The following is a 27832-nucleotide window of genomic DNA, read 5'->3' on the forward strand; positions in this document are numbered from 1 at the left end:
GAAAGTCCTTTTATAAGTGAGAAAGGCGCTATAGTCTCTAAAATTGCCAGTAAATTGGTTCAAAAATGGACAATAAATTGCTTCAGAATTTGGCCTTCACATTTGTTCTCGCTTAAGCTTTTATTTTCTTATGTTCTCCTCCAATCTAGCCTGGTTGTACAGAAATCACACCATCAGTCACTTGTTCACAACACAAGCTACACTGTGCTGAGTAACTGCATCCATAGATCACACCAACCCTGCCACTCAACTTGAGCGAGCTCAAAAACAAGTAGTTTGGTCAGTCAACGATTTTTTTTTTTAAATCTGTGCTTTTTAAACAATTTTAGGTGAGGAAAAAAAAATCACCTTAAGTTAACGTCACCACATCAAAATCAGAGAATTAAAATCTAAAGGAAACTTTGTGTTAATGCACATTTGAACCAGGCCAAGAAAGTAAGACTTCTAAACATTAAGTACTCAAGAGGAAGACCCTTACATCCTCCTTTCCCAACCCTGGATGCAATGGGAAATAATTATTAGAGCTGTGTGACAATCTCCAGGTTTTCTTTGTTATTGCTCTGCCAATATAAATACCCAGAGCCAAGGGCAACACAGATCCATCCTTCCATGTATTTAACATTTAAAGCAGAGCAGCCACAGGACATATGCTTGCTGTGCTTGTGGCAGATTGGGTTAATTTAGCCCCATGACACTCAGGCTCCCATTTAAATTTAAATGTAGAAAGCCTGAAACCCTTCACAGAAAGCAGCTTTCAGCCAAAATCCTTCACTGATACTTGTTTTTTTTTCCTGTGACATCACTGTTACTGCCTTGCTGCTCTGAGGTCGGTGGTGTGAGCAGGCTGAGATTCAGAGACAGAAACGAGACATTAGGTTGTGAAGTTGTGCTAAGTGTGTTAGTTGGCAGCAATTTAGGAACCACCAAGAAGTGGCAAGTGGCTGTTTGGTGAGGTCTTCCAACTGCAAGAGAAAGCAGGCAAGCATTAGCACACAGCAAAAGCAGGTACAAACCTCCCTGACCGCAGGGCCAGCGAAGAGCGGAGACGCCTCCAAAACACAAACACACAACCCCAAATCAGAGCTCCTCTGCTTCTAGCTACCTGACTTGTGTTCCTGAAGTTAGTTTGATGCCTTTTTTTTTCTTTAATTCTGCACAGTGGCAATTAACACTGAATCAGGCTCACAGCAAACACAAGCTCCTTTCAGAGCGATTCACACCCTGTATCGTTTTGAGCACTGGTCCCATGGTCCCTGTCGAGGTTCACATGCCTTCAAGGAGCAAATTCACAGCTGTGGTCACACCGTTTTCCTGAGAAGCTCCCAGGTTTTTAAATAATAATAATAATTTAGTCCTGGTCCTTCACAGGTCCAATAGATTTGTTCAAGCACAGCCAAAGCCCAGTAGAAGAAAGCAGGTTGCTCACCAGCACAGCTTTTATTCCAGAGCTCCCCACAAATCAAAAAACGATTCACGACAGCTCTAACAATTATGCAAACGGAAATCAAAGGTCAGCATGCCCACAAACTAACAATTAAAAAAAAAATAAATAAACCTAAAGACAACAGGAAGAAGCAGAGGTGAGAGTATATGAATGATCGCTCAGAAGAGATTATACTTAAACTGCAGTAAAAGTTAAATGTCTCCATTTCACTTAAAAAACCAGCTGCAGATCTGCTTCTAGCTTAACGCATCATTTCTAGCAGTCAACATTACAACCTTGGCAGTCTTGTTCACTTTGTCCTGCAGCAATTTTTCAGTTGATGCCAATGCTTCCATTGCTTCCCAGTTTTTCTCCCGAAGGTCCTAATCATTTTTAGAAAGAATGATTTCAGTTCAGCCAATATTCAAACTGTTTTCCTTTTTACTTCAGAGATATATTTCGCATTACATTCCACCATTTGCATTTAAATGCTGGTTACTGCAAGATGATTTTGCTGGGGAATATGACATACACTAGCAAAAAACCAAGTGTGATGTTCAAAGAGTCTCAATGAAAAGAGGGGGGGGTAAAAATGCCAATTTCTGCCCAACCTGCCCCCGTGTCCAAAACTGATCCAAGTGTTACTGCAGAGCTGTATCACTACAGCGACCCCACACTTTGACTGCACTTGTAAGAAGAAAGAGGGAAGTTTTCAAAAGTAGTGAGGAACACAGACACCAAACCACAGATTACACAACAGAGTGTTAGGCATGTCGCGGTGCAGAACCCAGCATGGACCCCAGGAGACATGGAGGTGTGTGCACATTTATGGCCCTCATCCTGCAACCTGACCTCGGGCCTCAGCCCAAACCTACTGCGCCGGGGCCGGTTTCAGAAACGCAAAGCTCGGGGCCTCGTTTGGCAGCGTTTACCCCACGCAGGTCTCTCCACTGCACCCACAGAGAACTGGTTTGCTGCTCACCAGCCTTCCTGGGGAGGTTTTTGGGATTTCAGCAGCGGCGAGCACGCCCCAGATCCACGTGGAGAGACCACGGTGCCGCGCTCCTGAGTCTTTCTTGGCGAGGTCATCAAACGTGTACTCCACAAGGCGTCAACATGCAAGCTCAGCGAGGAGGCCCAGAGCTCTTCTAAGAGCAGCCTCACAGCTCATATCTAGGAAGGATGGTGGGCCTTGCAGGGAGGATTAAAATTTTTCCAACCCTCAGAGCAATCTCCTTCAGCAAAGGGCTGTTCTGTATTGGTTTTGGCATTCAAATCCTAGCACGTACCTACACCAGCTTCACTTCACCACTCGTATTTGCCCCGCTATTCTACAGGATATAAACACAATATTGGATAAAACTGAGCAAAAGCTGAGACCTGCAAGCATGGTCTGCCCTTTAGCAGCAGTCAGATTTCTGCCTGCATCACAAAGGGTACTCAGACCTTGCGATTCCCCAGGAAACACACGTGCATATGTTCTACCTTTCCAGCTCATCTGTCTTCTGAGACTAATCAGCCACTTTCCCTCTGTTTTATTTCAGCTCTTAGGCAGCACTCCTTGCTCTAAAGCTCAATATTTTCCTTGTGCATCTTCCTTATACTGTCCCTCTATTAAGCAATAAAGCTTACTGCATGGTATCCATTGGATTTTACAGGCAATCAAGGAGGGATAGGCAAGATAAACCCCCTGCATTTTAACAACTTTCTTCCAAGTAACTTAAAAGATAACACTCTTGCTCTGCACAGGTAATGTATTACAAGGAAGTAACTTCACAGCTCTGTGATGGAAGATACAAGCTTTAATTCCACCCACAAACAACCAGAACTGCACCATCAGCAGCTGCTGTGAAGGAAGGCTCACGGTCCTTCACCCACTTAGAAAGGTCAGGATTAGTCAATCAGGACTGGGAAGAGCCAGATCTGAGCACCCTGAAGGTAATGCCTCCTCCCATGTCCATGCACAAGGACCATAACTCAGAGCACAGCACCTTTCATCCTCCCACTCTCCCTCCCCAAACTCCCTCCTCTTCCCTTGGCAAAGGATGTGTTTCTCAACAGGGCTTTTAAGGCTTGAATCCAAATCTAAGAACCTGCTGCAGGATGTGTTCCCTAGCAAGTCTCCTTCCTCTCATCCAATCAGCAAATTGTCAGGGAGGTGACAAACTCTAAACCAGTGAAGTAAGGTACGCCCAGTCACTCCCAAGAGGAAAGGAGTGTCCAGGGGGCACAATACAGCAGACAACTGTCAAACACTCCCTGCAGAATGCCCCAGGCATCAGGGAGTGCTGTGCACACAGGTTTGGCTGTTTTGGGAGTTTGGGGGGTTTTCTGGGGCGGTGGGGGAAGAACTTCCTTACGTTGTTCTTTTTCCTCTGCTGCTCAAAGGCGTTTCTCTGAGAGGCGAGCTCGTTTTGGAGGCTGGCGATTTCCTTCTCTTTGCCTGCAACCCTGAATTGACAAAGAGAACCATAAACAAGTCAGGAGACACTGAAGAAATTTCCAGTGAAGCACTGACACCCTTTCCCATACACTGCCTTGCCCTCCCTTCCAGCAACACACTCTCTTTGAAAAGCTGCTCTCGCTGACTTGGCAGCATCGCTTGCTTCCCACTGCTCTGTGAACCACGGGCTGCCAGAGCAAAGCCCATTGTGAAGCTGTTGTTTGCCTACAACAGGCATCTGCACACATTTATCAGGGCCACAGAAAGGCAGAGCATTAGCTGAGGATAAGTCAGCCAGCCCACGCTAGTACAGCACCACAGAACAGGCCTGCTGGATAAGAGCATTCCCTTTCAAGCACCTAGTCCACAATTTATAAGTCATTTAACTTAAAAGACAAATAATTCTGCCAGCCAAAAATGCATGACAGTGGCAATTTGCTTAGCACAATGTAAGGCAGTATGGCATTAGCTTCCACATGGTTATTTAGTGTGCTTCAACTCCACGTTATAACACACTTTTACCCCCGAGATCTTCCCTGGGAAGAGATTTCCACCGGATGACTTTATTATACGAAAACCCCTCTACTGAGCTGAAGTTCCAAGAAAAAAAGCCTGTCACTTTTGCTTGAAACACCAACATTTAACTTTTCAGCCATACAGCTGAGCTGGCACGCATCCAAAATTAAATCAATCATGGCTCACTTCCGTGGTGGGCACAACACACTGCCAGCACTGTCTGTCTGCAGGAGACTGCAGGATTGTCACCGTGAGCAGAATCTCCACGTTCAAGTTTTATTAGATAGCAAACTTTTTATTTTTCCTTACTGCCCACTTCTCACACTCTGATATTGTACATTTGGCATTTATTTCACCTTCTAAGTTTCCTGAGCAATAAGTGAAATGAATCATTGCATTCAACTTTTGGCAGTACTCACACTTGGAGAAGCTCCTCACTCTGGACAGCCAGAGATGCCTACAAAGAGATCAGAAACGTGTTAGGAGCGGAGCAGCAGCAGAGACCATGATCTGCCTTGTTAATCAGGCACTGCTGCAACACCACACAGCTGCACTCTGGGCCTTTCAGGGAATCCTGCACAGCTTCCCTTGGCCAGGAGCCTGGCTGGGATACAGCGTGGAAAGACCGGGTGGAAAGGTAGATGAGAATGCAGGAATAAGAAAGAACACAAGGCTGTAAATCCACATGATAAAGGGAAACAGGAACAGATATGCAACAGCCAGAAAAACTGGCTTAAGTGCAACCCAGTCCTGAAGCTGTCCCTGGATTTCCATGGTCAACACAACTACTGGTTTTTCCACACCATCCTACAAGATATCATCACTCCCTTCAACTTCATTCAAACAGTGCAATTGGAAGCTGTACCTGTTTGCAGTTCTCCTGCTTTAATTCTTGTATTTGAGCTTTAAAAGATTCATTTTCTTTTTGCACCTCCTGTTGAAAGAAAAAAGGTTATATATACTCATGCATAAATACAGATACACACTCACGATACATACACTCCTCAAAGATGTTATCAAAACTTTACCTGCAACTGTTTTACTTGATTTGCAATTTCTCTCTCTTTTTCTTCCACCACAGCTTTCAACTTCTTCATTTGTTCTTCTTCCCCTTTCAACCTGAAGAGATGGTTTAGAAAGCAAGAAAAAAAAAAGATTAAAGTAAGGGAAAAAAAGGTTAAAGTAAGAATTTATGCTAAAAATAGACAGACGCTAACTGGGACAGTTTTTGCAGCAGAAGATAAATAAATTTTGTATGCTACATATAATAATCAGCCAAAAGGAGAGCACACACACATGGAGAAGAAACCATTGCACCACACCTCCAACCCAAGGAAGTGATCACCTGAGCAATCCCTGCAAGCCAGGTGGCTCTGAAGGTGCCAGGGACAGTCTCCTAAAGGTGAGGCTGCCTCAGGTACCACATCCTGGCTCTACCAGAGCTCTGCTGGGAGGGCAGCACATCACAAGAGCTGCATTAAAGACAGAGCCCTTTTTGGCACAGTCTCACACGACCTTCCTCTGACTTGGGAGCAGCCAGACAAAGCAGAGTCAAAACAGAAAGCCTGGCAGCCTTTCCCCATAAAACAGGAGCTGGAGAATTGGCTATTGCATCTCAGCCTGGAAATGGCAGACTGGATCTGTTCACTGCTTCCGCCAGCTGAGCCACAGGCACTTCAGTCCACACTCTTAAAAATGCTAAACAGAAGGAGAAATTATCACTAGACACAAGAAGTTTCACTGGTTAATAGAGCCCTGAGTGAACATTCCCAGAGAGTGTGAGCAGCACTGCTCAGGCAGGATGGGCAGGGACACCAGACACTGAGCAGCCATCAGCACTAAGAGCTTATTTTAGCAAAGCCCATGAAATTCCTGAGACCAATTCATACATTCCAATTTAAGATAAATGCCAGCACCGAATGCATATTCTCAGCAGACAGTTGAGGAACTGCTACTATTCATACTCACATGCTCTGCAGGTCCTGGATTTGGGATGCAGCTGGTACCTGTAAAAAGTAATTCCCAATCTCATTTTGATGGCACAGTTTTCAAATTAACAGCAGCTCTTTGCATGAGCAGAAGCAACACACAACTTGCAACACACTTGCCAAAGAAATACCAGGAGTTTTGGATCAGACATTGATCCAAGAATAGCTAAACACATAATGGATTTCAGAAGCAGAGCTTACACCAAGCATCCCAAAATTCACACCAGCCAATTGCTCTCCATTCCATATTTCCCCTGGGATAAATGCCTGTCTAGACTTTCACCCGAAATAAAAGTGCAACTCATTTTCTCCCCTTTTACCATCAACAAAAACCCAAATTGAGTTAGAATACCACCTTACTGGGAAAATTCTTCCATCGAGGTTGTCCCAGTTGCCTGTTCTCAAGTCCAGTGCAGGAAATCAAAAGCCAAAATATTCCAGCCCCAGATAAAGGCAGGAAGGGATCACAGCAAAGCCTGACCACTTTAAGAGGAGCTGTTACATTCAGTCACAGCAAGAGTTCTTCCATTACTAGAGGCCTCCAGACCTGCTTCAGTCTGGCAAGGAGGTGCCCAGGACAAGGCTCTGATTCTGTCTGGGAGCTTCAAAGCTTTCAGACCACCAAAGCTCCTCGTTACACTCAGTATCAGCCCAGCTAAAGAAAAGCTCTCAGAACTTGTTATCCATGTAAAACCTGTTTTGGATGAACACAGCTGAACTAGTGGGATCTCTGCAAAGCAGACTACCACCTTAGTCAAGTAGGATTTAAAACAGCTCTGTAGGTTGAAGGCAATGCAAACCCTTTTTGAGAGGTAGAGGAGAAAAAAGTTTTCCTGTTCAACCAAGGAGCATTCCCAAACCACATCCACCCTGCAGGCTGTACCTGTTGGAGCTGTTGCAGGTTCTGTTGTTCTAACTCCTGAACTTTAACGGTTAATTGTGCAATTGTATCCTTCTGACCCTTTGGACAAAAAAAACGCAAGTTTAGAAATGTAAATTTATCTTTTTCACAGCCAGAAGTGCTGCAACAGAACTTATTTCCCTCCAGAATACCAAAGAAGGCTTACCTGCAGACATTCTCCTTTCTTAACAATCTCTTTCTCCTTCTCTTCCAATAAGGCCTCCATGGTTTTCACCTGCTTTTCCTTCCCCTTCAGCCTGTACCATTAAACACACAGAGACACACAGCATAAACCCTTGCTCTTTTATCCACCCGAAAATAAACCATCCCATGCTTTCCAGCACACAAACAAAAGCAGCATCTCTGATCAAAGGCACAAACACGATTCACCTGCTAAAAATCAATGTGTGAACACCTCCACCTCAGAGCCTGGGTTAGCAGGAGATGCCCTTGATCAGTGGAACTGCTCATTAAGTGAGAGCTGACACATATTTGCAGGGATATCACACACGTGTGCCCTCCTCATCTAAAAATACTTCCTTCCCCCTCCCCAGCTGGGGACACAAGGGACTGACTGATCCCTTACCCACCCAGCTACAGCACAGATATTACCAAAGACAGTTTTCCACTATGCCTTGCCTACACCCCTCCATCCTGACTTGAATTCAATCCCTTGCAGCTAAAATGGGGCTCACAAAGCCAGGCAGCACTTCCTGTTTGCTGTCTCAGGCAGGACCAGGTATTTCTAATAAGGACACACATCTAAGACCAGTGTTAACAGCCTGGATCACTCCTCGTGGAGCACAGACAGCAGGAAAGAACATTTTAACTTAAAATAGACCAGAGAAGTAAGGGGTGCACAGGGCAGATCAGACATTAACAACTGTACTTACAGAGTCTGAAGTTCTTTGACTTGTGATGTAATGGACACCTAAAGAAAATAATCAGTACTTCAGTTCAAGGCACGTGGAAAAGACAAAATAAATGCTAAAAACTGCTCTAGGGAGAAACATGGGGAAAAAAACCCAGACATTCATAAAATAGGCACTATTTGTTGCAGCTATATAAGCATAAACACTCCCTTGTTTGTCTTTTTTAATTATGAGAAGCCAAGTGTCTTCACTATTTACATTCTCCACATCTAAAATGTGGCTTCCAGAGCAGCAAAGGAAATGGTGCAAATGGGAACACAAGCAGGCCCATGTTTCCACCACAGAACACACAGGAAGAAGCAGACACTGATGATGACAACCACCTCACTGGCAACTGCAGCTCAAACCAGAGGGATCATCCCTGATCACTGAGGTCTTTGCACAAGGAATTGATTTTTGGATGCTCTCTGCAATGTCAGCACGCCTTTAAATTCCCATTTAAGGCTGAACATGGGTTGAAGACACAAGATTTAGTGGGAATGTTTCTTTTGAATTCTGTATGAAAGATTGACAGTAGTTATCTGTGTAGATGCTGTTATCTGTGGTAGATCCTCTACCACAACACGGCAGGAGTTTCAGACATTCCCAAAAATCTCTATTCTGCCTGCAAAAGACCAAAAGGTGCACAAATATACCACCTTTGGAGCAAGCATCCCTCATTTGGAGCTTTCCAGAGACATTAACTACAAACTGCCCTTTTTTTCTGAGCTCTGTGTCAGTTCCAGGGGAAGGAAACCCACAAAAATAACTCCCTCAGTTCCTGGAAATTTGCTTTGGAGGAAAAGCCCAAGACGGAAACACACTCTGTGAAGTTTTGCCTAAAAAGGACAAAACTTTAACACTAAGGGAAGAAGAAAAGGGGGGTGACATGTTGGAATGTAGCTAGAAAGGCTGGGGAAAAAAAAAAAAGTGCAGACCAAAAACACAACCCACACAAACAAGCAAACTTCCTGACAGCACGATGGATTGAGCTGCCTGCAGAATGGGCTCCCTAAGGAAACGTGGGCTTCCTTTGTTCTGGATGCTAGACAGCAATCATGCCAAAAAAGCCAAGACTCCTGCATTCCTGATAGCTGGAGTAAAACTTACTGTGCCAAGACCAACTCTCTTAGGGCACTGGGAAGAAAACAGTCTCGGGTTTACCTGGAAACCAGATACTATTTTGGGCCCGTAGTTTTTGTTCCAGCAATACAGAAAGGCCAACAACAGGAGATGCAACTTCAGAACTTAAAGTTTCCAAGCTGTCAGCCCCCAAAAATGTCCCAGGTTTCCATGTTTACTGCAGGGACAGTATGCACTGTGCCCAGCCAGAGCAAATGTTGCAGTGCCTGAAGCTACAGCAATTCTTGCCGAATTCCACACTAACAGTCCAAAAAGCTCAGGCATCCAGAGGTACCTGGTTTCTGAAGGACAGCACTAGTTACACTACATATTTATGGCTTTATATCCAAGAATAGTGTAGCTCTACCACTAAAATGTTCCCCTATCCAGTGACATTGAGCAGTGAAACAAAACACACTAGAACAGAAATGAGTGAGCAGCGCATCCAAGGCAAGGCTGGTTCACACTGCTGCCACTAAGGTGTTTTACCTGTTTCTCCATCTCAAGCTGGGAATTTCCTACTTCTTCTTTCAGAGCCTCTATTTCCTGTGTCAAAGCCTTTTCAATGACAAAACAGACAGGGTTGGACAATGGAAACACAAAAACGCCACAAGAATGGATGCTACAAGTTCATCGCTCTACAAGTGCCATGCAGTAACAAAGGAATGGGAGTCAGTGGCATCCACACAGGAACCAAGGCAGGGATTGCAGAGAGATACCTGAACAGTCTTCTCCTTGCTTGCTACTTTTAGGACTTCGGCTTGGAGGAGTTCTTCCACTGATTTTATCTTTCCATCCTTCTCATGGATCCTTAAAGAGAGTAGAGGGACAACATTAGCTGAAAAAAAGGTGCTACTCCAGCAAACACACAAGCTTTGGTTGTTATCCCATCACATCACCAGCCTCTGGGATACACAGTGGGACCAGGCAGGAGGAACAAATAGGAAGAATAAGACTGGGAATAATCAGAACAAGCTGGCTTTATATAACCAGTAATTCACATGCTAAGTAGATACTATTAGTCTAAAAATGCAAGTTAAGGTATCAACACTCCCTGGAATGACACACACTTAAAATCAGCCTTCACTGGACTTTCCAGCAAAGTATTTATCAACTTACAGCACACACAGAGCAAACAAGCTCACTCCTTTTAAAATGCCTACTGAACAAAAATGAGTATCTGACAAATCAGTGCAATTCCTCACCTAGTCCAAGCCAGGCTTATGAAATTAATTGCTGAGCAGAGAAGCAACTGGATTTGCAGAAGGTATTGATCTGACATGATGTGCCTCTAAAGCGAAAATGCTTCCTGCCACACACACACACTTCACCCAGCTAAAAGCAAATAATTTCAGGGAAGTCATTTACTTGTAGTCATGGGATAAAGGCAGAGAGAAGTAACAATCAGAAATTAAATCTGTGCAGCAACTTACACTTTCTGGAGTTCCTCCACCAGGGATTGGAAGGAAACCTGTTCAAAACAGAGCTTCAACTTAGAAAAAACAGAAGATAGCAAAACAATCTGCAAGTGTTGAGGGGTGAGGAGTAGAGAGCTGGAGCACCCTGACACTGAGTAAACTATGTAGCAGCCTAATGATTTTATTTATCTCCTAAGAAAATCAGCTGTCAGTCTCCAGTTTCTGGCAAACCAGTAATACCAAGTCTGCTGCAAGTTCCAGGAAAACAAAAGCAAACCCACCCCATCTTTACCAGGAGAAGGTGAGGTTCAAGACCAGCATTTGATCAGTTAACCTTTAATACTGGCACTACTGTACATCTCTTCAGGGTCACTGTGCTTCCCCTTTTCCCTAAGTGATTTTTCTAGAAACTAAGTGCCCTCCTGAGCTGTCCCAGTAGAGCTGGATGTCAAGGAAAGGCACTTTCTGATTAGAACATCAAAAATGACAATGCTGTGACACTGTCACTGATCAGAGACATAAAGAGAAGGGGGTAAGTCACACCTGCAGAGTGAGGATTAACGTTGGAAAGCTCCAACACACACCAGGAAGCTGGGGCAGTACAAGCTGCCTCCCAGCCACACCTGGTGCTCTGGGCTTCTGGAAAAACCAATCCACAGACATTTCAGTGCGTGGCCAACTCTGGATCCTTTACATCAGCCCCGCTTCTTACACTTCTGCACAGGAAATATCTGACAGAAGTGTGAGCTTCCAGACCAGCGCTGGAAGAAAACAGGATGCTTTGCCAACAGGCTTCAAAGGCATCTCCACCTTTTTCCCTTGACTTTTGCAACCACAGCAAGATTCTTTCAGATTTAGTTTAGGTGTAATAAAAGTTTTAGATGAAAAGTACTACCTGCTCCGATTGCTGAATTTGCAGACTTTGAAGTTCTTTTCTCAAGGATGAATTTTCCGTTCTCAGTGCCTTTGAAAGCAGACACACAGATAATGAAAGACTCATTTGGTGGGGGAAAAAGTGTTAAGCTTGACAGAAAAGTAATTTCTTTTAGAATAAGTGAAAGACTTTGAAATTCTGAGAGAGACACCTCCCCCCCCCCAGCAGCTGTTGGAGCCAAAGTATTCAATGGACTAATTATTCATCATGGATAACTTGGAGTGGATTTCAATGTATAGGAAGTTAAAGCCCAGGTATAGCAAATGTGAGAAATCATGTTATAGGCCACTGCCATTCCTCACATCTTTGGGACAGCCCATTACTTTCAATGTATTTATATGATATCAGGATTCAAACAATGAAAACTATAAGACCATGGGCTTTAACAGTCTAGATCTTACTCTGGAGTCAGTAATAATGTCCAAAATACACAAGGAGTCAAAGATGCCCCTGCACAGAAACACACTACAAGCTTAAAAATTCACATACCTCTAACATTGCCATTAGCATTGTTAAAAAAATTATAGAATATTATTTCAAACAAATAATTAAGACATTTTAGATGAATTTGTAAAATACCATTATCCCTGGAGGGATTTAAAAGCTGTGTGGATGTGGCACTTGGGGACATGGGTTAGTGGTGGGCTTGGCAGTGCTGGGGGAAGGGTTGGACTTGACCTTAAAAGGTCTTTTCCAACTCAGACTATCCTGTGACATGCTCACATCTTTGGCTGTTCAGTAACCTGACAGTTTTGCAACCCCTCCCCAGCACAGGGGTGTCAGCAATGCACCTGGAATTTATGGACATTAAGAAAGGGAACATTGCCTTGGCTTTGTCCAGGTAGACAGGACACAACTTTCCAGCAAAAGCCAGCTGAAAACACACAGGGATTTTTGTTCTGGCTTTCCAGGCTTCTCATTGGTACCTTCTTTATAAACAAAGAGGAAGGAAATAACTTTATCCTCACCCAAAAAATGTCACTACTTTATAATCCATTTAACCCTCCAGATTATCAAGTAAGAAAAAAGATGCAAGAATCCCTTAATGCCAAGTTTTTACAAGATATCCTTTGTTGGAGATTAAGCCAAATGTACAGCTCTGGAGATGTATTCCCATTATTCCAAAGGACACCGGGATTGCATCCTAGCAAAATCTGCTCTAGATTAAGCAGAGAGAAGCACTTATTCTAAGGGCAGCAATGCTAATGCTTAGTCTATCTTACAAAAAAACGTTTTAACCTTGTCTCCACAAGATGCTTTTCCTATTCAAAAGGAATTATCTCAGGCTGCACTATGAGCACTCCAACACACACTTTGCACAAGAGCACTTAATCTCTACTTCCCCCTCAAGAGACAATACAAGAGATTTTACCTTCAGCTCCTCCTCTTTATTAGCCACCTGTATGAGTCCTGCCTCAAGCAGCTCTTCAACTGTCTTGATTTTATCATCCTTCTCTCTCATGCTGAGAAAGCAAGAGTGAGTATTAGGAGAAAGAGTCAACCTTTGAAGGAAGTTTAGCTACCAACAGTAACCTTACTGCCAAATAAAATCTTTATTTTAGCCTCTGATTTAAAAGAAAAAAGTTTCTTACCTTTTTTCCATCTGCTCTATCAAGTCTTTGTTTGTCTGAAAGAAATACAACACAATAGGGTCATCATTCATTGGATAAATAATGCTTTGGTATTTAAAAAAACAAATAACCAGAAGCTTGGTTACAACACTAATACAGAAAGCAAAATAAAGTAGGAGGAGAATGTCCTCATGGCACATGTGTCTCTAATATTGAGGCTGGAAAGTTATCAATATATCAGAGAAGGGACAGATCCAGCCCAAATGCCTGGATGATTTTATGGACTTGCAGCATCTAATCCACAGTACCTGAAAAACTTCCCTTTTTTGAGCTTTTATTGGAATCACAAGCTCTACCTGAGGCTCACTCAGCAGAACATTTATGATTTCTCAACACCACCACATTGTGAGAGACCAGATGGGAAATATAAATCAGCTTCCAGGAAAAAAATCAGCCCCAGTCTTCCAGACAGGACACGAGATCAGCCAGACCCAGGGGAACACGGCTGCAAATCTGGTTCTCCACCAGAAAAAAGGGAGCTGCTCCAGACAGGGAGCTCCTGGCCAGCAGACACCAACCCAGAAAAGGAAATAAGTTTCCTGCCCTGCAAGTCTTTTTCCAGTGTTTCAGGGAGTTTTCTCAATGGTACAAAGTCAGAGGTGGTCACAAGGTGTTCCCAGGCAATGCTCCCAAAGGAGATGGAGCTCAGCAACTCCACAGCTTTGACCTGCAGCATCCTGTGAGCACCAGACTGGCTGCAGCCATGGGCAAAAATACAGAACAGGAGGAGAAAGACATCACAATGTAAAGAGTTTTCCCATTCCATGGGTCTGTTCTTTGCTATTAGTGGCTTGAGAATTCAGTCCAGGATGGAAGAAATCAAGCAGGGTAAAAATCTGGCTCTGGTCTCTCCACAGCCTGGAAAAAAACCCCCTCTCCTTTGGAAGAGTTGGGTTTTTTTATTCTGGAAAATTGTTGACAAAACAGAGTGGTTGAACAAATAAGCTCTTGCTTGTGTTAAACCAGGAGTCTCCAGAAGAGGGAAAAAGAAAATCCATGTTTTGTTTGGACACCCTTGACTAGGTCTAGAAGACAGTCACAACTGCCTTACTTGAACCCTCCATGGAAGAGAAAATGCCTAAAAAGCATCAGTTTTGACACCAACCAGTTCAGCCTACAACCAGGTTAAGAAAAAAACTACTGAAGAAATTAAAAGACTGGAAGATATTTGATATAACCTCAGCAAACACTGGCTATACCTGCTCAGACAGGAGAGTCTGCAGCTTCTGAACCTCAGCTTGCAGAGTTGTGTTTTGATCCTTGAGAACCTGGAAGAAAATTCAGACATTTTATCACTTCAGAACTGCAAAGCCTAACTGCAGCATTTCCATAATGGCAGTGAGGTAATTAAACAGCACAGAAGTCATTACAGAGAGCTCTTTGGAAGCTACAAGACTACAAAGAGTCCTTTCCTCTTCTTTCTTGCTTTTCTGTATTAAGGACGAAAGTATTGTCCTTATGTTCCCATGAGAAATTCAGCTGTTACCATCTTTATTCCCTGGCAGAGAATCAGACAGTAACAAGTGCGAGAAGCTCAGGGGAAAAAAAAAAATGCATTTTCCTCCTCAAGCAGCATCACCATCGTGTCAAGATTTGATAGCTGCCTCTTCCAAAACACTCATCTGCTGAAGCAAATGGTCCAAGATTCCCTCTCCAGTTCCCTTCAGCTGCCTTAAAGCACAGTAAGGAATTGCCAATCCAGCAGCAGAGGTTTGCACAGCTCCCACACTTGGGTCCCACTGCAGGCTGGGAAGAGCTGAATGGGGAACACAAACAGCCCCACCACATTTGGCCTCTCCTCCAGCATTCCTGCTCCATGCAACAGGCACAGCAGCCTTTAACAGACAGGCAGTCTGTCTGGATTCCTCACATGTATTTTAAAATCCTCCTCTATTATTGCTTTTTGCTTTACAAAGTCTTTTTTTTAAAGACTTGCTCGGCGCCTTACAAAAGTAAAAAGCAGGGCACGTGCTCTGTGCTTCAGCCTTACTGAGAAAACATGAGCAGGAAGGGACAGCAACAGTGAGGATTAAAAGCATTGCTCTGGTTTTCCCACTTTCATGTGCATGGGAAACAGCAGCCCTTCCTTAGGTGGAAGCATTTAGTACAGTACTGGTCTCATTTGTGTTTGGGAAGAAAGACAGGAGGAAGAAGAGACCAGCAGTGCACATAATAATCGTGCTGAGAGCACACTATAGCTTTCTGCACTATCATGATGATGATCTTCTGCATTCAGTTCTCTCTATTCACTTCCCCAAGAAGTGCTAGAATTGCCTCCAGGTGATTTTTGCCACTGCTTAGCACTGAATTGATTTCAGCACATACCCATTCACAACACCTCTAAGGCCTTTTCCCTGGGTAACAGTTACTACAGAAACCACCACACTAAAGGATGCTCATGTTATTCCTCCTCTTACACATTTTCACCACTTCACTTGCTATTTTATAGCATTCCACCACGCTGAAAGCCCTGAGAGTGTCACTAACTTGAGACATGCCCACTTACTCCAGCCTGCCATCTCTTCCCACACTGTTTATGCACCAGTTACCCAGCACACACTTCCCTGAAGATTCAGTCAACAGCTTTATTCCAAAAATCAACTGAAATTGTACTTTGTTTCCTGTTCAATTAATTGAGTAAACTTCTTCCCTCCTATTCTCTGACAGCTTAGAGAAACTACTGAGCCTTGCAAGGGACTCTCATCAAAACCTCTTTGAAAGTGCCACTTTAATACATGAATCCAGTTTACTACCTGCTTCAAAGAGCTGCAGGAGACTCCAGAGGCTTCTCCTACAAAAGCATCCTGCCTCTGCCACTACCCACCTGCTCTGTTCCTCACTAAAAACACCTTACTAACCCGACCTTGTGAGATTCAGAGTGACTGACCTCACACCAGCAAAATCAGAAGAGCAGCAGCACCCACCCTGGGCTTTGAAGGACTTAAAAAAGACAGAGTCATCACCCTTCTCAGGAAGCAGGGCTGTTTCTAACAGCCCAAGCTCAGAGGAAAAAGGTCAAGGTGGCAGAGGGCAAGGAGGGGTTAAACTGCTCTCTGCACACACCATCTAGAAACAAGCAGCAGCTTTGCTGTGCAGACCCCAATGTCAGAACAAAAGCTTCAGCAGTTTAGCTGCAGCCTTGTGAGAAACAATCTGGAAAAAGGCAGAAGGAAAATAAGCAATTTTACACCCACCCTGACAGAAAACAGAGACTTGGCGTGGTAATCTAAGCAACAAAAGCTCACACCAAGGCCTTGAAAGTCATATTAGAAGGTGTAATGCTGGAAAAATCACAATAGCTTTTACTGTACAACCTCCTCCTGCAGATTTCAAAGCCCTCACTCCTCACAACTGCAGACACTGCATTTAACATGTGCTACCCCACCTCTTGGTCTGCTGCACAGTCAGCTGCTACTACTGTGACATCTCACATTGCTCTTCCCTTGCAAACACAATATTGTAATTTACCTTAACACACAAAAGTCAGCTTTATTTCACCGTTCTGCAGTTGCTTCACAACCTCCAAAGTCTGGAAAATTTACTGTAAATAAGCACAACAGTAACTATTCTTTACCTTACCTTGAATTCTTCTTTTGTGTTTGAAATCTGGGCAAGTTCTTCTCGAAGCTGATCTTCAAGACTTCTTATTTTGTCATCTTTAATGTGAATGCTGAGACACAGCAGAACAGTTAAATACGTTTCCCAATCCAAGTCTTACAAAAAGCACCATTCAAAAAGAACATAAAAAGACTGATAAACATTGTTTATCAAATCCCAGAGCTATTTACCTTTTCTGCATCCTTTCCAGCTCATGTGCAGCAGCAGCCTAGATATAAAGAGGATTAACACAGACTTAGGATACATCACATGATTCAATCAACCTTTCATTCCTCAATATTAAAAAGCTAGAACAAGTCATTTGGCCTCTCAGCACATGACTGAAATCAAGAGTGAAAGGGGTAAGCTTGTCTTCATGCACTTTTACAACACCAATCTACACCAGGCAAGATGTAATTATGCAAAGGCAAGAAGATCTCGAAGAGATTCATTTGACGACTGGGATTATCTCTAATTAAACACTTCATTTCCACCTCTGTAATAAACAGGGCCATGTAGCAATAACAGAGGGACAGCATTTTGTTTGGCTCTAATGAGATCTCTGTGGTGAGGCAGGGGGGTTGTGCGCTTTTGGGGGTTTTTTGGGGGGGATGTTGATGGCCCTTGTATGCAAACGCCAGGACTGCACATTCACGGACAGTTGTGTTCACTCCTGTGGAGTGTCCTGCACTCTGTGGGCCTAAAAAATCTAAACCAACCAAGCAAATTGCTTCAGTGACTTGGATATCCAAGTAAAAGATTTTGCTGGTGAAGGAGGGGTAAGAATTAGGCCTCCCACCAGCTGTAAGAACTCCAGGGAATCAGGTATTAGCCCGATCCGGAAGCCTCACACCATTAATGTGCTTAAGCACAGCTTGCTTAAAGCCAACAGATCTGCATTTGCATTTATGGCAGAATAGGCAGTGGGAAGGGAGTAGAATTAAATATTTAATGAAAAAACTATTTCACCTGTTCATTAGTCAGAGCCTGTAACTTCTGGACCTCTGCTTTCAGGGACAGGTTCATGTTCTGTAAGACCTGAAGGAAGGAGAAGAAGAAATATATTTGCAGTTCATATACAGACAGTATTTCAGGTAAGTTCATTCTCCAGGGCAAAGCATTTCAGGATACTTTTTGAAGGAAAATCCTGGAGCTTCCATATCAACAGCTTTCCCAGCATCTAGCACTGGCCTGGAGGAGCCAAATGAGCAGACTTGTAGCTGAAGGGGCTGTTTCTAGAGTCAAAGGCAGCAGCCTTGGGGGCTTCCTTTTGTACAGGCAGCCAACACTCCCCCTGTATCAGCTGGCATTTACACATGCTTTTATTATACCTTGAGCTCTTCCTCCTTGCTGGTCAGGTTGGCATGTTCATTGCCTAATGAGTCCTCCATCTGCTTGATCTGTTTGTCCTTCTCTGCAATCCTGCACAAACGAGAAATGATGACAGATCAGTACAAAAAGATCTGGATGAAAATGGTACAGGAAACATCAGGCTAAACACGAAATACGTGCTGGCCCTTAAATCCAGCCCCTACTCTAAATCCTGCTGACTGTACATTTTGGGTCCAAAAACTTTTCCATTTTAAATGTTGTCTGCTTGCCAAAAAAATTTACGAGACATTCCCTAGCTCTGAAACACAACTACCCCATCTCCCAAAGGGAGAAATCCTCCTGGCACAGCCACATACAGCCCAAATAATAACATTCCTGCACCCTGCACTGACCCTGCACACAAGCAGAGAGAAAACAAGAGAGATGTTGCACACAGAGCTACCTACAACAGCCTCCAAACCTGAGGCCAGACACGGAAGGGAAATCCGTAGGAAGCAGTTTTCCCAGCTCCCAAGTCAAACTCGTGGTGAGAAGTTAAAAGCACAGACAGCAACAATTCCTTCCCCAGTCCCTCCTGCACGTGCGTGGAGGGAAGGTGGCAGGCACTGAAAGCCAGGAACACCTCCCAAATCCCAGAGGAAATGAATGCTCACACTTTGTGGAGTTCTTCTGCCAGGACTGAAGCTGAAGTCTGTAAAAGGGGAAAAAAAAAAAAAGAAAGAGCTGAAAGTAAAGCCAGTCAAAGAATCCCCATTTACAGTGAGCCAGGAATAGCATTTGTCTAGTTATTTTAAATTGGCACAGGATGCTTCCAGCTATTGCCTGGCTAAGGAACATTGAAGGAATACCAGCCCATACTAATGTCCATTCTTCCCTTTGGCCTAAGGCAGCATGAAGGGAGAAAGGACCTGTGTTATTTCCCCTTCACCAGATTCAAACAAGGCACGGGGTTCAACTGTCTCCCAGGAATTAAGCACTTTATGGGACATTCTGCTGACAAACCACTCAAATTTAAAAAAAGAAAACCCTGCACAGTGTATCAGGACTTGTGTTAGGAACAGCAATAGCAACACAAAACCAGCAAGTGGTGTTTTTTCTCCCTGGAAAAAGCCTATTCCTTCGCTGTCACACACAACAGGGCAGGAGAGACCCACCACGCTGCCAGACTGTTTCACATCCAGTTTGGGAGCAGCTGTGGCAGAACTTCATGGACAATTGTGCTTCAGATACAATTGGTTCTCCTTTTCCAGTCTTTCCCTCCCCCAAAATCCTGGATCTCACAGAGCTTGTGCCCATGGGACCCCATAGCAATCCCTGTACTGCCTTATCCACATCATACCATGGAGAACAGCATCAGAGGAAAACAATATCAAAGGGAACAAGTCCAGTCCCAGAGGTGTCTTTAATGACCAGAAGAGTTTCATCAACCCTGATATCCAGAGTGGGATCCAGTCCAACCTCACCTCTCCATAGGGCTTTTTTTACACCCACTGTTCATGGTGGAAAAACATCTCTGAATTTTCATGACCAGTGGGGCTACACGGGGAAAGCACACACCTCTTCCAACAGCTCTCCTTGTGCAACCCAGAGCTAAAAAGTAAAATTTCCCTAGGGATTAATTTCCAAAGCCTCTAAAGAACTAAGGATGAGAGGAGCAGGTCAGGAAGACGCTGTAAATCCAGAGTATCTCTTCCTTCACTACTCTCTCCACACCCAAAGGGTTAAAGCACTTCAAGCAAATCCAGATTTTCAGTCTGTCATGGAATTTAATCAAATTCCATCAAGCACATCCATGATTAAAAGAAGGCAGCACCCAACTGCATAGGAACAGTCTCCACTTGTGCCCACAAAGCCTTTCTGAGCTGATTTCTTTGACCTACCCTCTACATGGAAGCAACACCAGCGACCCTGAGGCTTTACACAGTGTTTACAACAGAAATAATTTCTCAAACTAGTTAAACAAAAATTTTAAAGATTAAAATAACTGAGAAAGGGCATTGTGCAGGTTTGGTGGGGTTTTGGTGTGATTTTTTTTTTTTTCTGCACAGAAATGAACAAACAACTTTATACAGGAGCTACCATAAGACAATGATTCTCTGAAGGGAAAAAGCACAATCAGGTGGTTCACAAGACTGCAAAAAGACCAAAAGAACCACAAGACAGAATTTTACACATGCAAAGCTAGAGAAAACAAACATTGAAAAAGGTACTACACCCTTTGGTTATAAATAAAAGCCACTATAGGAGAAAATAAGTGGATTTTCCCCAAAAAAGAAAGAAGCTTAAAGTTTTACACCACTTTGAGAAACATTAGAACAGAGGATGCTAACAAGTCCTTGCTTCAGCATTACATCTCATATCCAGCTACAAAAAAAGGTCTTACTTTTAATGAAAGTTCACAATTCATGACTACAAAAGAAAGTCTGAGAACATGCTGTACCTGGGCTGCCATTTGTGAATGAAACTTCTGAAGCTGAGCATTCAAAGCATCATTCTGCTCTATCAGCTCCTTGTAAGAGAGCACAGAAAGAAAAGCAGGCTGAGATCTGCAGCTGGTCAACTTTTGCTAGGATTAGCTTTTAGCCTTGATTGTGTTAGTAGGAACAGTTCAGCATTTACATGTCAGACACTTTTACAAGATGCTGGTTTTATCTCCCCACTAAGATCAACCAGTTTGAGTGGAAGCACAAGGACCTGCTGTGTATCAAGAGAGGAATATTCCCTGCCCCACCATAATCCATTTGGTTTTCCTGAATCCCTCAAGAGTTATGTCCACACTGCCTCTCACCACCTGATGCCAGGGAGGAGGGAGATCACCCCAGAAGAGCTCACACGAACATCAAAGGTGCAGGGCTGCTCTCCCAGGGTGTTCCCCACGCCATGGCACCATTTCACAGCTTGGAAAATTGGGTCAGCTCATTTTCCTGACTTGCCCAGAGCACTTCTCAGGTGTGAAATGGCCCCAGACCTCCTCACAGCACCACACACAGGGTCACACTTCACAAGTGGACTGGCACAGTTTTCTCATCCTTTATTCAGTGGGAAAGTTTTACTAAAAGCAGCATTTCAAGGATATTTCTGTACTTCCACAGTCACAAAGTGAGAGGAAAAAAACCCCAAACCCTTAAAATATTTGAGCAATACTACCTGCACTTGCATTTGCATGGAGTCCTCCTCAGAAGCTCTCTTTTGCTCAGCCTCCAATAACTGCAACATCCTCTGCTCCAGCTGCTGTTTTGACACCATTGTATCAGTAAGTTTACTGTGCAAGCTCTGGATTTCATTGTCTTTGGCCACAAGCTTATTCTGCACATCTGTAGCAGAAATGTCAGGATTTTAATTCAGAAGTCGATATTTAAACTTTGGGGGAAATCATTTTCACTGTAAACAGGGAGGCTGATTAGAAGCCTTGTTGCGGCAAGCCAAGGTTCAGCTCCCTCATCAGCGCTCCGACTAACTGGGATCACAACACACTATTTCCCCTGCGGGCTGAAGCAGTACCAACTTCACCTGAGTTTTATTTAAGCCATTTACTCAATAATGCCTTCTTTTTTACAAATGGCAACAGCCAATTCACTGCAGCAAGCATTATTTAGGAATTTTGTGGTACGTGCCTTGTTGTGCTGCTTCGTGTTCTGCTGTTCTTTTCCTGAGATAAGCCTGGATTTCTTCCCATCTTCTCTCTGCTTCCTGCTGCTGGACCTTCATATTAAAAAGAGAGTCAATGTAAAGGAGTCTAACCTTTAATTTATTTTTGAACCATTCAGAGTGCATCCCCTCAGTGCCATTCCCAAAACATATGGCAATGAAGTGAAATTGTTTCTTGTTTCCATTAGGGCACATCAGAGAGACAGAGTGCTCTGTAATCCTCCTCCTAGACTAGTTTAGCCTATTAATTTGAAAGGCAAATTGTGAACAGGATTTCATTACAGGCTCTCAACAGAATGGCTTCTGTAATATGAAAATGCAGCATCTTTGCCCTGATAGTTCAGAATTAACACCAGAAGCCAGAGCAGCCATACAACACATAAATCTGCATCCAGTAATTAAAACACATCTCAATTTTTCATACCAACTCTCACCTGCCAGGGCAAAAGGCAGGGAGAGCTTCTGGCATGTAAGACTTAATTACAAATATTAAAGAAGTTATGAGCTCTGGATTGGCACTGTCACCTGAACACACCAGTTTCTCTTCTGCAACAAAAAAATACAAAAGACCTTTGCTTCCAAAGAAAAGGAAAGAGATGCATCTGGAACCGAATCCATTTACATTTTAACTCTTTAAAAAGTATATTTATTTAAAAATTTAAACATACACGTGGCTTCAAATAAAATCACACAAGGACAATGCCGTCGGGATGAATGACTCTGAAATATCAAATCTTGCTGGAATTGTACAAAGTTCAACATCTCCACTTTAGCTTTTTAAACACATTTACCTGGAAGGTAAGTTTCACTTCACAGGGAGGTCTGTAATCACTCATAGCCCATTGTACTGAATAAAAACATTAAATAAAGCCACAGGCTGGCTCAGCCCATCTGAAATGGGAACAGCCAAAGCAATTCCCACAGGCTTCGCATCCCACTGATTCAGAACTTGCTTACTAGAGCCTTGAGCACAATCTGACAGGGAGAGAAAACCCCAGTCACCTTTAGCTGAGCCACTGCCTGCTCTGCATTCTTCTTCTGGAGCTCCTCTTGCTGCAACTTGCTGCTCTTCTCCCCCAGCTCGTTCATCAGCCTCGCGTAGTCCTGGCGCAGCTTGTTCAGCTCGGCCGACTGCCTGAAAACAAACATTTTCACAGGTTTGGTTGTTTGGTTTTTTTTCCACAAGAAGCACTGGCCACAACAGCAGCTACTCAGATATCAACACCAAGTCCCCTATTTGCAGCCAAAGGGCTGTATTGGGTGGGTTTGGGGTTTTGTTTTTTTCTCCCCCCCCGAACTGTTTTATTCTAGGGAAGGGATGAGCGTCAGGTACTCTCGGCCATTGGCACAGCACAGAGTCAGAAACAAAAGGTCAGCAATAAGCCACAAGCATCAGTTCCCTTTGAAAGGTTTGCAAGCTGATTGGCATGATTTGGGCAGGCTGATGTAAACTAAAGAGGCTCAGCATAAGGAAAGGTCTTGCATAGAAATTCACATTCCTTTCCTCTTCCCATGAAGGATTATTGATCTCAGACTTGCTCAAAACTATTCCTCCTGGACCACTAACTGCACACATTCCTTCAGACCATTTGTTGCCTCCCGGCCTTGACCTGACTATTAACTGATGAAGGTGTCTGAGGCACTCACTCACGTAGGGAGAGAAGATGCATTTGTACAGCCCAAGGGAAGGATTTTAAAAGGCTCCCCTTTATGTCTAAGCAAATAAAAAGCATTTTATTTTTATCTTAAGTTTGCCTGATTAAGGCTTTTTCAATATAACTGCCTAAGAGATAGAGATGCTTCATTTAAAAGCACAGGACACCTGAAATCAGGGTACCACACCCTTCTCTGAGCACTTGTGATATCGACCTGCTCAGAACACACCTCTGCTGAGCTGCTCCAGGCAGTGCAGGAGCTGTTAACAGAAAGGAACATACTGAAACAGCAGCACAGCCAGAAAAGGAAGATATGGAGCCTTTTACAACTCCTGACAGTGGTTTTGACATTCTGGTCTCCAACAGTAACAAATCAAATACCTGAGAGCATATAATGTGTCAGCTTTGCTTTCTGTACACCTTGCCAGGGTGCTCAGCTTTTAGCACAATACACACAATCCTCTCTGCCAGCTCAGGGGCATTTTGAGTCACAACTCACAAAAGGCAAAACCTTGAGATGCCTTTTTTGTTTCTCCAAACGTTTGCACCACCAGCAGATAAATCCAAGTGCCACCCCAGTGGTATCATTAACTGCAGGGTATCAATACTGATTTAGAAGTTCAGTGCTCCTGTTCTCCCAGAATCAGCACCTCTCCTAAAGCCCCAGGGGAAAGGACACACACACCCCTTGCCAAAAACACCAACTGTGCCTCAGCACTGCTGCACTTCTTTCTGTTAAAGCTGCATAAAAGCTCAGGCTTCAAGTTGATAAAATAAATTGTCTGTTGTGAAAGCCTTGGCTCAATGCAAACACAACTAGCCCAGCTGAAAATATGTGTTCCCAGCTTAACCACTAATTCAGAGACAGGAGATGGAAACAAAACAAAAGAAGCAGAAGCCGGAACAACTCCTCAGGGAAGGCTCAAACACACAGAGCTCTGAGTAGCTGCTCACATACTTGCTCTCCATTTGGTTGGTGGAAGTACTGACAGCATCTCTCAGGATCCCATTTTCCTGCTTCAGGTGGCTTATTTCTGCCTCCATCTGCTCACGCAGTTGCTGGAACTGATGGGGAGAGAAAGATCAATTCCATAAAAGATTAGACTGAGGAGCAATAAAAAACAGCCCAGCAGCTTGTAGCAGTAGATAGCACAATAGTTTCAGTAAATAAAATTAAGGGGATTTTTGGGAGAAAGGCAGCTTTATTGCTTCCTCACGCACCAACTCTTAAATTAAACTGTGCTACTCAGACCCTCCTGCTCAAATAAAAGCACAGGTTTCCTTTTATATCAGTGTAACAACCTATTTATCAAGGCAACCTTTTTATTGTTTAAAAAGACTACATAAGTGATACTTGGAATAATGATTGCTCAACTGTATAACTTCAGATATTCATACATAACTTCTCCAAAGGGAAATAAACATGCTGTGAATTATTAGAAGCTTATAAAGCCTTTAAACAAAGCAGAAAAAGTATAAAATAACTAACAATACATGGGTTATAAAATGAAAATCACAAAAGGCTAGTCCTCATCTAATATCCTTAAGTCAAGATTATGAAATAGATCCTTTATTCAGGCAATAATATATGCTGATTGAATTTTCAGCACGGTTCCAAACTGAGGCAGAAAGAAGCCCTGATAACCCAAGGTTCAGAACAGTGCCAAAAAAATCAAAACACAGGATTCAAAGGGAAAAAATGGACTCTGCATATGCAGAGAACAGCTCTGAAAATCCTCAAGCACATATAGCTACAACACTTTCTTCCTCTACTAGTGCCAGTTTGTACATGTGTCTGACACCATTCCAAGACCCAGTTTTATCAAATAGCTGACTCATCAATGAGGGTTTTAGATATAAAAAAATCCAAATAAATGTTTGTGTAACAGCCACAGCAGTCCCCTGCAGGGCATCCACCTCCAGCTCTGCACCAACAAATATAACAAGCTGGGCCTTGGATGTTTATTGAGGGGTTCTTTTCCCTCCCTATTTTTTTTTTTAAAACCAACAAGATCCCAGCAGAATCAGGGGCACAAATCCCACGTAATTGGAAGCTCTGACTATCTCCAGGTTCTCTGCCATGCTGCAGCACATCAGCAGAGGGAGCAGGACCAGAGCACTCTGCTCATCCTTTCTCCAGCTCTGCCTGGGACAGCAGCGTCTGCAAAGACCTCCCAGTCGTGCTGGGATCTCTCTCCCCTTCCCCAGCCAGCAGCAAGACCCTTTCATTATCCAATTGTCTGTACAGTTTCCAAGGAAGTTGTCTCTGCTCAGGAGAACACAGTTCTGCTCCAAAACTGCGGAGATGCTGCTCCTTAAAGTGCTGAGACAGAAGATACAGCATTAAAGCTGGAAAGTTCATGTGCTGGGCTTGATGTTGTGACATTCACACAGGAAAAAAAGTACTAGAATGAAATCTAAGCGGGCAAGTTGGTATAAAAAGGGCCATTCTTCTTTGAAAAGTCTAAGTTAAACTTTCTAATCTGATGAAACAAACCCTTCATTATAAGGTCACTCCATTATAATGCAACTACAGTAGACAGTAACAAGGGTCTTTAAAAAAATTACAAGTGTCTGCTCTTCAAATATTTTCAGCAAAGCACTCCCCCAGGCATTGGTATTTCATGTATATTATGCCATGTTGTCACTCTATAGTATAATTTTAAAGAGATTTATCCGCTGGTAAATGATCATCAGCATTAGTGGCTCTCTTAAGCTGAGTATTTCAATTAGATTTTACACTTTAATTGAATAACATTTCAGCAGAACACTACGAAGGAAAAGTAACTACACCAGAGACTGGCTGCCTGGACAGCATTTCACAGACCACCAAAGTCACCCGTGAGAACACCTCGTCTTTGAGTCAGGAAACTGCCACAAAGTTTTGCACCCTGGCTAAGGCAGCAATCTCTCAGCATTGATTTGCTTGTGCTTGAACAGCTCCAACAGCTTTGGTAAAGCACTCACCTTGATCTTCATCTGCTGAGATTCTTGGTAGCTCACATGTATTTTGCTCTGGAAAGTGTTGTGCTCCTTCTCCAGCGTGTTGATGCGCTCTCGCATTTTCGCCGTGAGCAAACTGTTCCTCTCCTTCTCTGCAACCAGCTCCTTGGGTGGGAAGGGACAGGGAAAAGGGAAAGAAGTCATCTACTGCTCCTTTCTAAAGCCTAATAATCAGTGTTTTAAGATAACTAAAAATATAGCAAGCGTGCATCAAGCCAAAGTCAGCATCGCTCTTCACTTGGAGAAATTACAGCATTAAACTCGACCAAATTTTCTGCATCTTTATGAATATTTAGGATCAGCATAATCTCACATTTATTAAAAAGCCTGCCAATTTAAACACTGATCTTCTGTTGTCTCAGAAGAGGTAGAGTCCTATTTCCATCATTTTGCCCAATCACAGAGGTCTAACAACTAAACCCATGGATTACACAGAGGGCAGAGCTTAGATTTTCATCCCAAATTTAGCAAAATGGAACAACACAGGTAAAGCATCACGGCCAAACAGAGCAATTCAGAGCAGAATAACTGCTTTGTAGCAGGTTGCAAAGCCAACAGCTTTGTGAGAGATGGGCTATTAGTGCTCTACAAAAGCCAGAGAAGCCCTGAATCCCACCAGCATGACACCGTATTACAGCTTTGAAATGAAAATACACATTGCTATTTAATCATTTATTAGTCAGTAACTTAAGCCAGACACCTGAGAAATCCATAGAGCTGCTCCTCTGCAGCATAAATGCACTTGCTTTAGTAAGCAAAAAGCATTAAGTGCAGCTTTCAGCAGCTCCCACCACACAACGAGGACTTTGTACCATCTGAGCTTCAGGTGTCTCCTGCCCCACAGCCCAGCTCCTTACACAGCTCCTCACTGTGCCAGGGAGCCTTGACACATAATTTAAGTGCTCTAAATTATTAGCCTGAATACCCTCCACCTCTTCAGAGTAATTACAGCTTTTCCCACATTTTAAATTTAAATAAAGGCTATTCTCTCTCTTAGATCCAACTCACTAACTGTGCCCCCTGAATGAAATAAGCCACACAAGTTCCTAAGCCCATGTTCACGGAGGCATTTAGGAATTTAAATCACATTTAAAAAGTCTTAAGTCACTTATGACAAATCTTTTTTTTCCATGTTATCTCTTCCTGTGCTACGATGCAACTAAAAGAAGGGCACCAGGGCACACTGCAGCTTCCTCTATCCCTCCACCAATCCCACCATCCAGCTGCAGCCCTCTCTAACCCAGTTACATGTTAGGGCAGCACCAGAGATCCTGGGAAGATTAACTTTCACCTACTTTGTGTTTTGCCAA

At 43.4% G+C, this 27832-nt stretch overlaps 1 protein-coding gene across 9 annotated transcripts in view; it reads right to left on the reverse strand.

Annotated features, from left to right (window-relative positions):
- The window catches only part of KTN1 (kinectin 1), a 57046-nt gene that overhangs the window by 14867 nt on the left and 14347 nt on the right, over positions 1-27832 (reverse strand). For 4 of the 9 annotated variants that reach the window (XM_027704014.1, XM_027704020.1, XM_027704015.1 and 1 more), the window contains 27 exons: positions 26487-26627; positions 24478-24584; positions 22867-22999; positions 21831-21918; positions 21364-21530; positions 20657-20725; positions 18870-18907; positions 18216-18306; positions 17854-17922; positions 17076-17113; positions 16867-16957; positions 14487-14555; positions 13249-13283; positions 13029-13119; positions 11618-11686; positions 10738-10775; positions 10024-10114; positions 9794-9862; positions 8165-8202; positions 7438-7528; positions 7254-7331; positions 6351-6388; positions 5411-5501; positions 5248-5316; positions 4802-4839; positions 3784-3874; positions 1720-1806 (listed from right to left, as the gene is read on the reverse strand). In XM_027704014.1, coding sequence (XP_027559815.1) covers positions 1720-1806; positions 3784-3874; positions 4802-4839; positions 5248-5316; positions 5411-5501; positions 6351-6388; positions 7254-7331; positions 7438-7528; positions 8165-8202; positions 9794-9862; positions 10024-10114; positions 10738-10775; positions 11618-11686; positions 13029-13119; positions 13249-13283; positions 14487-14555; positions 16867-16957; positions 17076-17113; positions 17854-17922; positions 18216-18306; positions 18870-18907; positions 20657-20725; positions 21364-21530; positions 21831-21918; positions 22867-22999; positions 24478-24584; positions 26487-26627 — 2115 coding nt within the window. The remainder of the gene's footprint in view (positions 1-1719; positions 1807-3783; positions 3875-4801; positions 4840-5247; positions 5317-5410; positions 5502-6350; positions 6389-7253; positions 7332-7437; positions 7529-8164; positions 8203-9793; positions 9863-10023; positions 10115-10737; positions 10776-11617; positions 11687-13028; positions 13120-13248; positions 13284-14486; positions 14556-16866; positions 16958-17075; positions 17114-17853; positions 17923-18215; positions 18307-18869; positions 18908-20656; positions 20726-21363; positions 21531-21830; positions 21919-22866; positions 23000-24477; positions 24585-26486; positions 26628-27832) is intronic. The other 5 variants (XM_027704022.1, XM_027704017.1, XM_027704019.1 and 2 more) reach the window with 3 other exon arrangements.

Source organism: Neopelma chrysocephalum, unplaced genomic scaffold (assembly GCF_003984885.1).
Source record: "Neopelma chrysocephalum unplaced genomic scaffold, ASM398488v2 Primary Assembly neopelma1_253, whole genome shotgun sequence".
Lineage (NCBI taxonomy): Eukaryota > Metazoa > Chordata > Aves > Passeriformes > Pipridae > Neopelma > Neopelma chrysocephalum.